This window comes from Silene latifolia, chromosome 6 (genome assembly GCF_048544455.1).
Source record: "Silene latifolia isolate original U9 population chromosome 6, ASM4854445v1, whole genome shotgun sequence".
Lineage (NCBI taxonomy): Eukaryota > Viridiplantae > Streptophyta > Magnoliopsida > Caryophyllales > Caryophyllaceae > Silene > Silene latifolia.
The window spans coordinates 140,089,944-140,106,285 of record NC_133531.1 but is presented as its reverse complement, the minus strand read 5'-3'; the positions used below and the strand labels follow the sequence as shown (position 1 = coordinate 140,106,285).

The 16,342-nt window shown below is 44.8% G+C and overlaps 2 protein-coding genes across 2 annotated transcripts; both read left to right on the top strand.

Moving 5' to 3' along the window:
• The first annotated feature begins 221 nt into the window (after positions 1 to 221).
• Positions 222 to 7,036, top strand: LOC141587413 (protein transport protein SEC23 G). The gene is made up of 5 exons (XM_074408898.1): positions 222 to 508; positions 960 to 1,846; positions 3,661 to 5,341; positions 5,763 to 5,832; positions 6,722 to 7,036. The coding sequence occupies exons 2-3, from the start codon at positions 1,127 to 1,129 to the stop codon at positions 5,317 to 5,319; spliced, it is 2,379 nt and encodes a 792-aa protein (XP_074264999.1). The 5' UTR covers positions 222 to 508; positions 960 to 1,126; the 3' UTR covers positions 5,320 to 5,341; positions 5,763 to 5,832; positions 6,722 to 7,036.
• Positions 7,037 to 8,020: 984 nt separating this feature from the next.
• LOC141585817 (uncharacterized) lies at positions 8,021 to 9,078 on the top strand. The gene has a single exon (XM_074406856.1). The coding sequence runs from the start codon at positions 8,095 to 8,097 to the stop codon at positions 8,866 to 8,868; it is 774 nt and encodes a 257-aa protein (XP_074262957.1). The 5' UTR covers positions 8,021 to 8,094; the 3' UTR covers positions 8,869 to 9,078.
• The last annotated feature ends 7,264 nt before the right edge of the window (positions 9,079 to 16,342 follow it).

Genomic DNA, 16,342 nt, shown 5'->3' with positions numbered 1-16,342 from the left:
ACATCTTCCACCAAGGAACAAAGTTTTTAGAGTCTAATGATTAGTGAAATTCTCAGTGTCTTAAGTTTAAGCACTCTAAGACTAATACTATGTTATTGATAACTTGAAATTATATTTTCTACATTTTAAGCATGTCATCTTAATAATAATAAAAAGAATAACGTATTCTAGAGACTTAGTCATTTTTAGTGGAGTAATCGTGAACCGAGTGACCGTTACGTGTGAGTGTATGACTCGAATCATCACAAATTTTTGTTTAAAGACGGAAATACAAAGTGATGGAACATAGATAGCAAAATTAATTGGTAGTCCGACTCCGACAGAGAGAGGATCTTGTAATTGTGTGAGTCACTCCGTTGAAATAAAGAGCGCAGCAGCGAGTGAGCGACACCAGCAAAACCAAAAAGCAAAAGCAAAACCCCCATGAAACTTGATCAAACAGAGGCGATTGGATTGGATTGGATCCCGTCAATTGTTAATCTCATTTCTGATTGCAACTTCCAATTATGTAACGCCTTCTCTATCTCTCTCTCTTTTGTATGCATCCCCAAATCCCTCTCTACTTTACTATCAAATAAATAACTAGTATTGTTTATTGTTTAATTCTACCCCTTTTCATGTTTATTCAGTATTATTATCATTATTATGATAATGATGATCTAGATCAAATTGATGGTTCTCATCATTTTGGAACTACTAATTTAGCAACCCACCTACAATTTCATATTCATATACCCAATTTCCATAAGTATAGTATGTGTAATTGGAATTTGGGTTTCAATGTTTCTGCATTTTTGGCCAAGAAAGGATCTTTTAGTTTGATAGGGTTTTATACTTCTCCTGTTCTCCACTCAAATTTATGCCCTATGTTTATCTGTATAATGTGGGTTATATATACTGCTTTTGTTGGATCTCCTATTGCTACAAGCTTGATTTTTCGACTTGTTGCCATTTTGCAGCGGGCTTAAAATCCGTCATCGGAACCATCAACGATCTAGACAATAGCTAAACCATTTTAGCTACCAATACCTTCTTTATTCATGTTTGTTTTCTGTGTTACTTGAGCCAAGGAAAGTAGCTTATGAAAACACATTGTCACTTTTAGATAATTGGGTCTTGTAAGTAAATGGACTTTACTGAATTAGAGGCAATCGAGGGCCTCCGTTGGTCGTGGAACTCATGGCCAGCTTCAAAGTCTGGAGCTGCGTCACTTATAATCCCACTTTCTATCTTGTGCACACCATTGATGGAATCACCTGAGCTCCCGGTCCTTCCTTATGAGCCTTTGATTTGCGTCAGATGTGCAGCGGCTTTGAACCCTTATGCTCGTGTTGATTACCAATCAAAAATTTGGCTTTGCCCATTTTGCCATCACAAAAATTCCTTTCCGAAGTCATACGCTGGCATTGGTGAGCACAATCTTCCCGCTGAGCTTTTCCCCACATACAGCACTGTTGAGTATCATCCGGGTAAGAACACATTTTCAATGTCAAGCTCAAATTCGAGTTCGAACCTGAAGCCCAGCTGGGGAAATGGTCCATCTTCTTCTTCGTCTCTTTCCTCAATAGCACCCTCTGTAAATTCTTCAACTTCTATGATGGGCTGTGTTGACCCAAGAGCAGCTAACGTGGGTCCGGCTTTTGTGTTTGTGATAGACCTTTGTGTGGCAGAGGATGAGCTGAGGGCGTTGAAAAACGAGCTGTTGCTTGTGTTTTCTCGACTACCAGAGAATGCACTTGTGGGATTGGTGACGTTTGATTCTATGGCCAGAGTTTATGATTTGGGCTTTGGTGATTGTACCAGGGTTGTCTTGTTTCATGGGGATAGAGAGCTCACCTCTGTGCAGGTATTTGCTAGTCTTTAGTCTCTATGCTACTTTTGGTTCCATGTTTGTATTTACCCTTGAACAATTGCTTGTCACTCCATATAATTTAGAAACAGTAGAGTCAGTGCAGATTTTGATTTATCCCAGGTATATGATATCTTCATTATTTAGTGTTTTAGCCTCTTCCGGATAGTATGTTTTGATTCTTGACCCCATCACCTCAATAATGCCGGCTAGAAGTGCTAGTTTTAAATTTTGAGTTGAAAAAACACGACTGAGGGGCCCCTAGGTGCAAGATGCTCTGCTTTATTTATTCTGTTATTTTACCCTTCTCTTCTCCCCTTTGTCCTTAATTTTCAAGTATTTACATGTTAGCCCTCTTTGAAAACGAACGGAAAATATACACGTTTCTTTGAAATCAGTGCGCCTCGTTGCCTCGGGCCTCGTCGCTTTGGGAGCCTTCCCCTCAAGACGCCTCATGCCTTCTGAAATCAAGTTTCAGATTGAAAATGATGTATCTGTGGGCTCTTTATCTTTGTTGCTTGTTTCATCAACTTGACTTTTAGCTTTAGTAAATATTCAGTGTGGGAGGTGCTTTGAGCTATAAAAGCTAGATGGAGGTTCATTTTTTTTTCTTTTGACATCCTTTTTTTCAGCTTGAGCCTTCTTTTAATGAGGAAGCTTGGATTAGGGGGCTCATTTATGGGTTAGAGGAGCATGAGAGACCCTAATTTTGTTTGGAGGGGCATGATATATCTTCCCTTGGCTCTTTGTGTAGTCGTCTGTGGTCCTTCGAAATTACAACCACCAAACCTTACAGTGTGCTTGGACTGACTTTTAGGGTGTGTTTGGATTGAGTGATTTGGAGGGAAAAGAAAGGGAGGGGGAATAAGGGATTTAAAATCCCTTGTTTGGATAGAAAATAAGGGTGGAGGGAAATGGAGGGGGAAAGATTTGGAGGGATTCAATTTCCCTCCTCCAAGCCTAATCAAAATCTCTCCACAATAGGCAAGATTTGAAGGAAAATTGTATCCAAACACCCACACCCTATTCCCCCTCCCCTTCCCTTCTCTTCCTTTCCCTTCCCTCTTTCCCCCTCCCCTCCCTTTCTTTCAAAGGGAGGGGAGGGGGAAGGAGAGGAAGGGAAAGGAAGGGGAGGGGAGGGAGAATGGAGGAGGTGATTTCCCCTCCAAATCTTGCCTATGTCGGTGGGGAAATAGTTTGCCTTATAGGTGGGAAATGGAGGGATTCGTTTTCCCTCCCCTCCCAAATCCTTCTACCTTCATTTTGCTAACCAAACAATGAATTTCTCATCCTTCCAATTCCCTCCCCTCCCTTTCTTTCAAAATCCCTCAATCCAAACACACAATTAGGGAGAAGGGAAGGGAGATGGAGCAATGTGATTTTCCCTCCAAATCTTCCCCATGTTGGAGAGTTTTCGATTAGGCTTGTAAGAGTGAAAATGGATCTCTCCATTTCGATCTAAATACACTTGCTAACTAAATGAAGGGGTTTGTTCCCCCTCCCTTTCCTCTCATAATCCTTTCATCATAATAATTTGAGATCGGCTAACATGAACTCCCTATGGAGCCATGAATGTGGATGGTAAAAAGAATATAACAAAAGGGAATCTGTTGAGAAGTGAGAAAAGTAAAATGGATGGAAGTGGGAGGAGAGAAAAACCGACAGAAAAAATAGGGAGGTGTAACTTAATATGGCAAGCATTTGACATCCTGTCTTCTAGGTTCTTTTGTTGGCAATGGGTTGAGTTTCTTGTTCACTTAGCTTGTTCACTTAGTTGATTATTGACCAATGCTTTGTTAATATTTCATCAGATTCAACAGTTCCTTCAACTCCAGAGTGTGAAACAACCTCATAGTGGGAAGTCAATGGCTGTACAGAAGCAAGGGTTTCTTCTACCAGTATCAGAGTGTGAATTTAGCATCACAACAGCAATAGATGAAATCCACTCTTCAGGGACGTTTGTTCCAGGCCATCGCCCTTTAAGAGCCACAGGATCTGCAATATCTGTTGCAATTGGAGTTTTAGAGGGCTGTATGGTGAAAACAGGTTCCCGAGTGATCGTGTTCACATCTGGACCTGCAACGCTTGGCCCTGGTGTTGTTGTAGAGTCCGATCGTAGCTACTCAATCAGAAATCACCGGGATCTGATTGATGGTCATGCTCCCTTTTTTGAGAAATCTTGCAGTTTTTATAGAAAATTGTCCCAACGCTTGTGTAACGCATCAATAGTACTTGATTTATTTGCTTGTTCTTTGGATCAAGTGGGAGTCGCAGAGTTGAAGGCCCCTGTTGAGAGCTCAGGTGGATTTATGATGCTTGGGGAATTATTTGATTCGGAACAATTCAGGAAATGTTTACACCACCTGTTCAATCTTGACAATGATGGGAATCTGAAAATGTGTTTTGATGCATCTATTGAGGTGGTAACAACTAATGATGTGAAAGTTTGTGGGGCCCTTGGTCCATGTGTATCACTACAGAAAAAGAGTGGGATAGTGAGTGACAATGTAATTGGGGAAGGTTCTACCAACACATGGAAGTTGTGTTCTTTGACCAACAAGACATGCATCACATTCTTTTTTGAAGTTAGTGATAGTCAAAATGCTGAACCTGGGTCTGCTTTCTTTATTCAGTTTATTACCCGTTACCAATATGGAACAGTTGGATCTCGGAGAAGGGTGACAACTGTAGCAAGGAGGTGGGCAGGCAAGAATTCACCTGAAATTTCTGCGGGATTTGATCAAGAAGCTGCAGCAACCGTCATGGCGAGGCTTGCAATCGACAGAGCAAAGAAGCATTATGCTAGAGATGTCATAAGGTGGCTTGACGATAATCTAATACGATTTGCTTCCAAGTTTGGAGACTACATTCAAGAAGACGCATCATCTTTTCGCCTTTCATCCAATTTTTCTTTATATCCACAGTTCATGTATTATCTAAGAAGATCCCAATTTATTGACGTATTTAACAGCACTCCCGATGAGACGGCTTTCTTTAGATTGATGCTAAATCGTGAGGGAGTGGTAGGGACTCTGATCATGATTCAGCCCACGCTATTCCAATATTCTTTTGACGGTCCTCCGATTCCCGTCCTCCTTGATATCTGCTCTGTATTGCCAGATGTAATTCTACTTTTTGATTCGTACTTCTATGTGGTCATCCACTATGGATCAAACATTGCGCAGTGGCGGAAGCTTGGTTACCACAAAGACCCGAGTCATGAGAATTTTAGAAAGTTGTTAGAAGCACCAGAGGTGGATGCAGATCAACTTGTTGCTGAAAGGATGCCTGTTCCTAAACTCATCAAATGCGACCAGCATGGTAGTCAGGCTAGATTTCTTCTTGCCAAGTTGAACCCTTCAGTAACCCAAAAGTCAACATATAGGGAAGGTTCAGAGATCATATTCACAGATGATGTGAGTTTGCAAGTTTTCATAGACCACTTGCAAGAGTTAGCAGTACAGGGGTGATGCAAATTAGTGATCATATCAGGTTTTTATTCTACCTTTCTTTGATATATCTGATATCTTTATTTTTCTCCACAAGTTCAACCAGATGTATGACACATTTGATGCGTGGAAATTATCAAAGTAGGGATACTGGAAAGTTCGTCAGTGTTGGTGGTTTATCTAATAAGTGTGTTGCTGTTTTCTGCTGCAATGCTTTGTGCATGTGAGAGAGCAAAATATATGTATTCTAATCTTATCATTGCCTTTACCTCAATAATTATTTTTTATTTTTTATCGCTGCCTATCAAATATAGAGTTAGAATAACATTCTCGAGCTTCTTCTAGTCACTCGGCTCATATCAAAGTTTTGTTTTGTTTTGTTTTTTTTTTTTTTTTTTTTTTTTTTTTTTTTTTTTTTTTTTTTAATTTGGTCTCTTATGCAGTTTTAATTATGAATTCTTCAGGTGCAGCTCTTTAGACTTCATGGTAGCCTGTGGTAAATGTCTTGATACACAATGGGACTTGAATTTAAAGGTACGTTTATGACATTTGACTATTTGTGGTGCATTTTTTGTTTCATTAACATGTTGAAATTGATAGTAATACTTCATTTATAGCTTATGTAATTGGTAATTGGTTGTCACTTAGTAATCCTTATTCTCTTTTAGTAGAACGTAGGCAAGATTATTCCACGAGGAAACCCTGTTGACTCATGTGGAATACTTCTACCCAAGCTGGACTTTAGGTAATCAGTAGCTTAAGTGTGGGTTGTTTTTTCTATTTAAGTAGGTGCTGAAATTGTAAACGGATGTGTTCAGTAGATTGAGTAATACTGTTATATGTACCCCGAAATTCGCTCCAAAACCACTTATTCTTTCTCCATGTGCCTTAACCATTGGAACATTTCGTGATTGATCTACATTTTTACATCGGATCTGTTGTGCTCACCATAGTATATTTGCTCCCCTAGGATGCCTTTCCACATGCTTAAATGATTTTTACACCGGAAGTCTACAATTTGCTCATAAAACCGAACAATTTGCTCATATTAGGTCGTAGTTTTGTACAGGCTGTACCTAGAAATGATTTGGGGGATTTTGTGAATTATTTTTTGCTTCCTTCCCTAGTGTCGATACATAAAATTAGTTTTGTCACCATTTGTTGCCCGGTGGATGATGGTTGAGAAGGAGATAGAGTGCATCTTATTTTCAGCCTCATGTTATTTTGTTGAATAGCATTCTGTCGTTAGATTGTGGCATGTGTCTAATTGAGAGCATTTTGTCGGTGGATGATGGTTGATAAGACGAGTACAATGTGCAGCGGTGAATCTACATCATGTCTAATATACTGGCGGCTCCGTAGTGTAGCATTGCAACATATTTGGTCTGGTGATATTTTGATCGATTTGATATTTTTTTGACAGGAGAGTATAAGAAAGATTGTGATGATTCTTTAGGGGAAAATATAGTTTCCCTTCAATGCCTCGATGCTCTAGCCGGAACTTACAAGAAGTTTTGTACTAGAACAAAGATGAGAGAGCATAACCAGTGACTTGAACATCGCTTATGCTCAACTTTCAGCTGCTGGTTCAGCAACCTGCCAAACATGGCAAACAGTACACTGTTATTGGTGTGAGTGTCTAATCTCTCTATGTATATGACATGTCGACATTACTCGGGAAAATTTGTTATACGGAGTAGTTTGTATGACCAACAATTTTATATCCGGCTTTGTGTGCTTAATCTCCATCATTTCCAGGTTTCATTTCGATAATTTGTCGACTCCTTACGAGTTTGTTATTGTTTATGTGCCTTGTTTTTTTGTAGACTTCGCCACTAATATTATTTAGGAAAAAAACTAAAGTTGCCTGAGGTAAAGCTTTGAATTGAACTACTACTAAATGTGATGCTCGTAAAAGTACTAATAATAATGAATCTCGATATTATCAAATGATGTAAAACATTTTCTAAAAATTAGTACCCCTACTCCACAAGAAGCACTTGGTATCTCTTCAGACGGCCATACTCCGTTTCAAGGCTTCAGAAGGGGGCCTTATTTGACCATCTTTATGGTCACACAAGACCCGTCTCCGTCTATTTCGTTTGACATGAGAATTTGTGAAAAAAGAATGAAATCTCTCCTCTTTAATCTTTTTCCTATGACAACGGTTATTTCTGACCCCACCTGTTCTGCAATTTTTTTTTACTGCATATTTCTAAAAGGAAAATAAAAGGGCGTCACCCTCTCACATGGGGTGAGTGGAGATCCCTTCAATTAAGAATGGTTGTGAGAAGGTAGCACCCAATTTGGGCGTCATCCGGTGGCGCCCTATCACTATCCTTTCTCAAATTCGTACGGAGTAATTTTTTTGGGAAGGTCAAAAATGTTTAAAATGAATTGAGGGAGTGTATCCTCGGCACGTATTTACGACAAGGCTAATGCATGCATAACTGGTCAGTCTGGTCTTGCTTAAGACGGACTTAAGTTAAAACCTCTTACAACCTCTTTTTATTTTGACCTTCACCTTCATTTTAACCAGCTATAAAAGTCGTTTTAAGTTAAAACCGTCTTAAACAAGTACCGGTGATATAAGTATACAACCCTAGGAGCCAATTTGTGTTTACAAAGCAACAAAAGAAAGAAAAAAGGTCACACATTCACACTCTTTATTTGACCCACTCTGTCCTCTTCTTTTGACTCTTATTTCCCTCCTTTTCCACACCTCAATACTTCCCTTCTCCTTACACTACTACACTACACTACCCTTCCATTCCTCAGAGTTCTCATACAAACACAATGCCAAAACCTTCTAATAATGCACACCGTCTTCCACCACAAGCTCCACCTCAACACTATCCGCAGCGCCACCCTCCACCGCCACGTCATCCACAACAACAACACCCTCCACCACCACATCATCCACAACAAAACCACCCTCCACCACCCCAACCACACCATCCTCCACCACATCGACCGTCAAAACCACCTAAACCTCGCCGCACGACACTCGCCTCATGCATTGTCGCAACTGTATTCCTCATATTCATCATCATCCTAATCTTCATCCTATACTTTTCCCTCTTCAAACCCAAGGACCCTAAAATCAACATCGCCGCAGTCCAAATCCCCGTCTTCAACGTCTCCTCCAACTCAACCACCGTCAGCTTCACCTTCTCCCAGTACGCCTCTGTTCGCAACCCCAACCGCGCACTCTTCTCCCATTTCGACAGCAGCTTACAGCTTCTGTACGCTGGCAATCAGCTCGCCTTCATGTTCATTCCTGCAGGTAACATCTCTGCTGGACATACTGTCTACATGACAGCCTCCTTCTCGGTTCAGTCGTTTCCTATTATGGCAACAGAGGTGGCTGGTAATGTACCAGCGATGGAATTGCAGCCTGTGACTGATGGATTCGGACGAATACAACCGACCATGGAGCTCGAGTCGAGGATGGAGATGGTAGGGAGAGTAAGGGTGTTGTGGTTCTTCACTCATCATATTGGGGTTACTGCTGACTGTCGTGTTTCCGTCGCCATTAACGACGGTTCTGTGATTGGCTTTCATTGTTAGTACTTGTCGTTTTCTACTAGACTTATATAAGACGGTTTTACATGCGTTCTAGTTTTGTATAAGACCAAGACCGTCTTAATGAAACTACAGAAAAAGTATGGAGGATTAGTTGGTGAATAGAAGATAGATAGTGGCTAAAGCAAGTGTAAAAAAAGTCTTTGTTAAACACCGTAATTTTCGGCAATTATTATTAGTGGTTTGTTCACTGCACTGCAACATCCAAAATGTCCGATGCACTCTACTTTATTGTTGAATTGGTTTCATTTGCTAATCAGTAGCATCTTTGCGTTACCTACGAATTGATTATACGTAGCATTGGCGGAGTAAGGCGTGCTGCTAGCAGGGGTGGTCGTCCCCAATCAAAAATGAAAATATTGACACTTTTAGTTGAAATATTCTGTTTTTTTTTTCCCTCTATTTTACTAAATCACCTTAATGGTTCGGTCCCACAAAAAATTATCATCTCTTCTAACGTCAAATCCTGACTTCGCCGTAAATTGATACAGTAGAAGAAGTTGCTCACTCATTTGCTTTGTACTACCATCACCTTTATTTTTAAACGATTTACACGAAAATCGCATCCAAAATTACAACCACCAATGACCAAAACATAACATAATTTTAAAAAAATGATGGGAAATGGTGAAAAATATCCTCGAGAAAACAACATTCCTAGCAACCAAGCACAAATGTCCCCAAACAAACACAAAATCTCATTGAAGACGGCACGTATCCGTCACTTCGGAGTGACGGATACCATTTCCTCTCACAAATGGCCCAAATAGAGGAGAGAGGGCCAAACAAATTAGAAAGGAACGAAAAAGGGACAGTAAACGGAAATGCAGGAAAGTAACAAAAATAATGATGAAATATCAATGGGTTATTTAATGACAATACTTTAAACTATTTGGGTGCTTCTTAAAATACTCCAAACTTTATTTTAACTACCAATATACTCAACTTTCACATCTATTCTCTTTTACTAGAACGAGTGGATGGGCTACCTGCTGAATCGGTTTTTATTTTATCCCTTCTCTTTCTTCCCCTTACTTTATTAACACCATTAATCTTTCTTCCCTAGAACATCAAAACCTCATTGATTTCCTCCAATTAATACTTTTTACCATCTCCATTATTCTTATGACCATCATCTACCTTAAAACTCCTTCATCAGCTTCTATTTATAGGTGATGGGGCATATTCTGCACCCCCTGACCGAGTCAACATATTGAGCAAGGTCAAGGATCAAGAGACAGCAAGTCAACATGTTAGACCGCCTAACCGACGCGACTGTCGGCGGTCCTGGGTCTCGGTGGGCAATCGGCCACCGGGAGACATATCCGCGTACTCATATCCAAGACCCCTCGGCACGGAGTCAGCCGGCCTGCCATGGGCCCCTCGGCCGAGGGTAGAACAGTCTTTCCACCTGCTAGCCACTTGGCCACTTGGCCACTACGTGACAAAAGGTGAAAGTCTATAAATACTCCACTTCTCTCATTGAGAAGGGGATCCACAATCTAACCTAAAACTCACTATTCATCCGTATAAACTCCTTATCTCTCTACAATATACTTTGTCAAGTAACACACAACTTAATCCCTTTAAGTTCACTGACTTGAGCGTCGGAGTGAGTACGCTCGGTGCAAAGCCGAGCCCTCAGTTTGTTCATCGTTTCAGGAGAGACCGAAAGGAAGAGTCAAAGCAAGGAAGGACATCCATTCACCAAGCTTACGTGGTAAACAATACTGCTCCGGAATCTACGCCCGGAACAATTGGCGCCGTCTGTGGGGATAAAGATACTAGAAGCTAGTCAAATCCCTTACAAAAAAAAAAAAACCACAAAACAAAACCCACCCAACAAGCTAAGAAAATGTCGAAACAGCAAGAAGCAATTGTGAGTGACGAAACTGCATTCTATCAGGATGACACAGTCCTTAATTCTGAGATCGGGCCGTCCTCCACCGGCCGAGTAATTCAACCGGCGTTCGGGATGCCGATACAACCAGAAACACCACTGCTTACCGGCCAAGTCACTATCATGGGACATGTGGTCGATGCAGCAAAGCTGAAGCTACTCCTGGACTTAATGGGTAATACGCCGATCACCCCCGCCGCAACGCCGGTGACGGCAGCACACCCGCAGGTGACCAGGGCCCATAAAGTGACCCCGAACAACTTGTCCGGGGCAATGCAAGGAGTGGAGCATACTAGGACGCCGGCGGTGCCCGTGGTGTCAGTGGCCGACCAAAGTCCTTCCCCCACGCGAGGGAGGACAGAGTCGCCGCGGCATCAAAGAGGCCACCCCCGAAGAAATGAAGACAGAAGTCCGACTCTCCAAAGTCGGACAACAAGAAGCCCTTTCCGCCACGGGGAGAGAAGCCGGACTAGGGCCACGAGGAGCCGATCACCACGTGTCACTCGGCACGTGGTCAGACAGCCCCTCAGCACCTACGTCCTCGAGGTTCCGGTGCCAACCAAACTAAAGCTGCCACCCCTATCCTACAAGGGGGATAGCGACCCGACCGACCACACCGAGGCTTTCGAGTCTTACATGTCGGTGTGGGAGTAACCCGATGAGGTTTGGTGCCGAATCTTCCCAACAACCCTTCATGGGATGGCCCAAAGCTGGTACAAGGGGCTGCCCAATGGCTCGGTGTATTACTACGCCGACCTAAGAGACAAGTTCATAGCCCATTACTCTTGCAACAAGAGAAGGGCCGTGGAGACATCCGATCTCCTCACTATCCGACAGGGGGAGGACGAGTCCCTCCGGAGCTACGTGAAGAGGTTCGACGCGAAAGCTCAGCAGATCCGTGAGCTGAATGCCGAGCTGGCGGCCTTCGCACTGATGAAGGGCCTCCCGAAAGGCGAGCTCAAAGATGAGCTGATCAAGTGCGGGGACCTCAACCTGGACTCCGCCAGAAGGATGGCCGACCAGGCCATAAAGGTGGAGGACTACCACAAGACCTGGGTAGGCCACAGTGAATCTGGGCACTCAGGAAGGAGGAGCCGCCGCGACAACGAGGATGAAGGACGCCGTGACAGCAATAGGTCACGGCCTGAAAGGTCCAACAGGAAGCAAAACTCGGCGGACGCCGGGGGGAGTTCGGGACCATACACCCATAAGCGGTACAGCGGTCCCACCCCTCTGGTCAAAACACCGGCCGAGGTCTTCGCCCTGAGCAAGAGCGAAGGGCAGAAGTGGACAAGACCCCCCAAGATGAAGAGGGAAGGTGACGCAAGCCAATTTTGCGATTATCACGGCCAGACCGGCCGTAAGACCGACGACTATCGGCAACTGAAGAACGCCATTGAGGAGCTGATCCAAAAGGGGGCCCTCAGCAAGTACGTAGATGGGAACCCAGAATCCAGCTCCGGCGGGGAAAAGAGGAAATCAGTATTCCACAGGATGGGAGTGATCCAGGTTTTCATCGGCGGGAACGAGAACGGTGGGTCCGCTAATGGGCACAAACGGCACCTAAACGAGCTTTACCAAGCCATCAACTTTGTGCCCACCACAGTGACCCCCGCTCACACCGTCCCCGATATAACCATCGGAAGGAAAGACTACGAAGGAGTCGTAGCCCCACACAAATGACCCCGGTGGTCCACCTAGACATAGCCAACCACCTGGTGAAGAGGTGCCTAATTGATCTGACGCCTATACCAACATCATGTTCGGGAATGCTTTCTCAATCTCGGTCGAAGATTGAGGACCCGAGCCCCGCACCAACCCACCGTACGGCTTCTCCGGGGCGGCCTGGTACCCCAGGGTCTATCGATGCCGTGATGTTTGGCCAAGCCGATTCGGCCAAGAATGTTTTATCTGAGTTCGTGGTCATTGACGGTTCGTCTTCCTACAACGTCCTCATAGGCCGAGTCACCTTGAGCGAGGCCGATGCTGTAATATCCATCCGGCCCCTGACATTGATGTATGTCTCGGACCGGGGGGAAGTGCAAAAGCTCGTCTCAAAGGACGAGAGGGACGAAGTTGTCAATGTCCAGATATCCGCCAGAGGGTGCAACATGCAGTCCCTCAAAGTGGCGAAAAAGTCAGAGAAAGGGAAGAGCCCATCCTTACGACAGGAGGGTGATCCGATGAGCACCAACCACGTCGGCGTGGTCGAAGGTGCCGAGACCGAGCAGATAGAGATTGACCCGGGGAGCACCGTAACTATCGGCGTCGGCCTGGAGCCAAAGTTCAGAGCCAATCTCCTAGACCTGCTGAGGAAGAACAAAGACGTCTTCGCGTACTCAGCCGCCGAGATGCCAGGCGTGAGCCGAGAGGTTATCGTTCACAAGCTGAACGTACTCCCCAGCGCTCGCCCTGTGAAGCAGAAGATGAGGAACTCCTCGGCCGAGAAAGATGATGCCATCAAGGCCGAGGTAGATAAGTTGTTAGAGGCGGGCTTTATCATGCCTTGTACTTACCCTGAGTGGCTAGCAAATGTTGTAATGGTGAAGAAGTCATCAGGAGGGTGGAGGATGTGTGTTGATTTTACAAATCTTAATAAAGCATGCCCTAAAGATTGCTATCCCTTGCCTCGAATAGATAGCTTAATAGACGCAACAGCAGGCTACACTATGCTGAGCCTGCTCGACGCCTTTTCTGGGTACCATCAGGTATTCATGGCCGAAGAAGACATGCCTAAGTGCGCATTCATCACCATACACGGCACATACATGTACAAAATGATGCCGTTCGGTTTGAAAAACGCTGGCGCAACTTACACTAGGCTGGTGGACAAAGTGTTTCAAGACCAAAAAGGGCGAAATATCGAGGCTTACGTCGACGATGCTATTGTAAAGAGCAAGTCTGACGGCGAGCACCTGGCCGACTTGAGCGAAACATTTTGTTCACTAAGGAAATACAAGATGAAACTTAACCCAATGAAATGCAACTTCGGTGTCCGGGCCGGCAAGTTCCTCGGCGTGCTTGTCAGCGCCAGGGGAATTGATGCCAATCCAGAGAAAATCAAAGCAATTCTAGACTGCTTGAGCCGAGGAATCGCAAAGAGGTTATGATGTTGACCGGGAGGATGGCGGCTCTTGCCCGCTTTATCTCTCGGTCGGCCGACAAGAGCACCCCATTCTTCAAAGGGTTGAAGGGGAATAAAGACTTTTGCTTTGGGGAGGAACGAGCACGCTTTCGTGCAACGAAAGCTCATCTACAAACTCTCCCGACCACTGTCCCGGACCGACGGCCGGGGAAACTCTATATCTATACTTAGCAGTTACCTCGGCCACGGTCAATGCCGTAATCGTCAGAGAAGAAAACAAGCAGCAGCACCCAATCTACTTCATCAGCCATACATTGTTGCCCGCCGAAAGAAATTACCCACTGATTGAAAAAGCAGCCTTTGCTGACGTCATTGCCGCAAGGAAACTAAAACCTTACATCGACGCACATCCCGTAACGGTCTTAACCGACCAGCCATTGGAGAAAGCATTGGAAAAATTTGAACAATCCGGCGAGCTCATCAAATGGGCGTAGAGCTATTCGGCTTCGGCATTCAATACGAGGCCGAGGCCCTCGATAAAGGGCAAGCACTTGCGGACTTCCTTGCCAGAGTGCACATACCAAGAAGAATCACACCCCCGGTGTATGGGAGGTTTACACCGACGGCTCCTCCACGACGAACGGCTCGGGAGCCGGCATCCTTATCATCAGCCCAAACGGGGACGAATTTGAGTACGCCTTGAAGTTTACCTTCTCGGCCTCAAACAACGAATCCGAATACGAGGCGGTGATAACCGGAGTCGAGTTAGCTAGAGCGGCGGGGCGGGGAACACATTGTGTTGAAGACGGACTCACTATTGGTTACTAACCAAGTCGGAGGAGAGTTTGAGGCTCGAGACGACGGGATGGTGAGATACCTGGAAAAGGTAAAAGGCGACACGACAAAAAATTGAAATCTTTCCGGATCTAATGCATCCCTGTCCGAGAACAACCGAGCCGACGCTCTCTCTCAAAACTTGCCGGTTCAACCATCAAGAATGTCGGTCGAACCGTCTTTGGTGGATATTAGGAATGCTAAAAGCATCACCGAGACCGTTGGCATGGTGGGCGACATAGAAGTCGAGACGACTTGGATGACTCCGATAATGAAGTACAAACTTACAAAAGAGTTGCTTTAAAACCGCAGTCTCTCCCGGAAGATAAAAGGATCGCCGCAAGGTACTTGGTGTTCGAAGGGGAACTATACAGAAGGTCCGTGATAAGACCACTTTTGAAATGTGTCGGCCCGGCCGACGCGGAGCTCATTCGACGAAATTCACGAAGGCATCTGCGGACACCACATGGGGGCAAGAACGCTAGCCCAAAAAGCTCTCCGAGCCGGCTACTTACGGCCTACCATGCTGGAAGATTCCCGAACTAAGACCAAAAAGTGCAAGAACCGCGCCGGATGCATGCTCCGGTGATACATGCACCTTCCCGAGACCTGCAACCAAGATTTCTCGATCCGTTACCATTTGCACAATGGGGGATGGATTTACTGGGGCCATTTCCGACGGCCTCCGGAGGAAGAAAGTACCTAATTGTCGCCGTTGACTACTTCACCAAATGGGTCGAAGCTGTCGCAGAACCTGCACCAAGACCACGACGGCCGTGAGAAAGGTAATCTGGGAGAACATCATAACTCGTTTTGGGTTACCCCAAGTCATGGTATTTGACCACGGCCGAGAGTTTTGGAGTGACTTGGTGATGAACTGGCTAGAAGAGCTCGATATCAAGTTCGCATACTCCTCCGTCTGCCACCCTCGGAGTAACGGGCAAAGGAGGCGAAACTAACAAGACAATTTTGAACGGATTGAAAAAGAAGGTTGAAGATCTAAAGGGAAGATGGGCTGATGAACTACCCGGCGTCCTATGGTCACTACGAACCACGGAGAAAGAAGCAACGGGTGCATCCATTCCACCTTGTCTATGGGTCCGAGGCCGTCCCGCCAATTGAAGCAACGGTGCCGACATTCGAACGCAAACCTTTAACCCGGTCCAAAATGAGGAAGGCACGAAAGCCTCCCTAGACCTGGTTGAAGAAAGTCGAGATACGGCACGGCTCAACTTGGCCGTTTACCAAAACAGAATGAGAAGAGCATACAACCGAAGGGTCCACAAAAGGGACTTAAAAGTAGGAGATCTAGTCCTAAGAAAGTCAGCCGCCACCAACAAAGGAAACATCCATGGCAAAATGACAGCCAACTGGGAAGGACCCTACAAAGTGGTTGAGGAAATGAGGCCGGGTACATACCGGCTAACCGACATGGAGGGAGTGCCTCTAATGAGCCACTGGAACACAGACAACCTCAGAAAATACTTCATATAGCGGCGGAGGTGTCCGAGACCGTTGTGGGAACCCCAACGCATGATTATTTCTAATGAAGAGTGTTCCAAGTTTTCCATCAAAATGGAGTGTCCCTCCCATAGTCCTACAAAAGAAGACACATGTACACAGCAGACAGCGCCAAAACC

Excerpts from the sequence above, each read along its gene's own strand:
- LOC141585817 (XM_074406856.1), top strand. The coding sequence starts at position 8,095 with ATGCCAAAACCTTCTAATAATGCACACCGTCTTCCACCACAAGCTCCA.
- LOC141587413 (XM_074408898.1), top strand. The coding sequence starts at position 1,127 with ATGGACTTTACTGAATTAGAGGCAATCGAGGGCCTCCGTTGGTCGTGG. Across the intron at positions 1,847-3,660 it reads GAGAGCTCACCTCTGTGCAG|ATTCAACAGTTCCTTCAACT; the intron begins GTATTTGCTAGT and ends ATATTTCATCAG.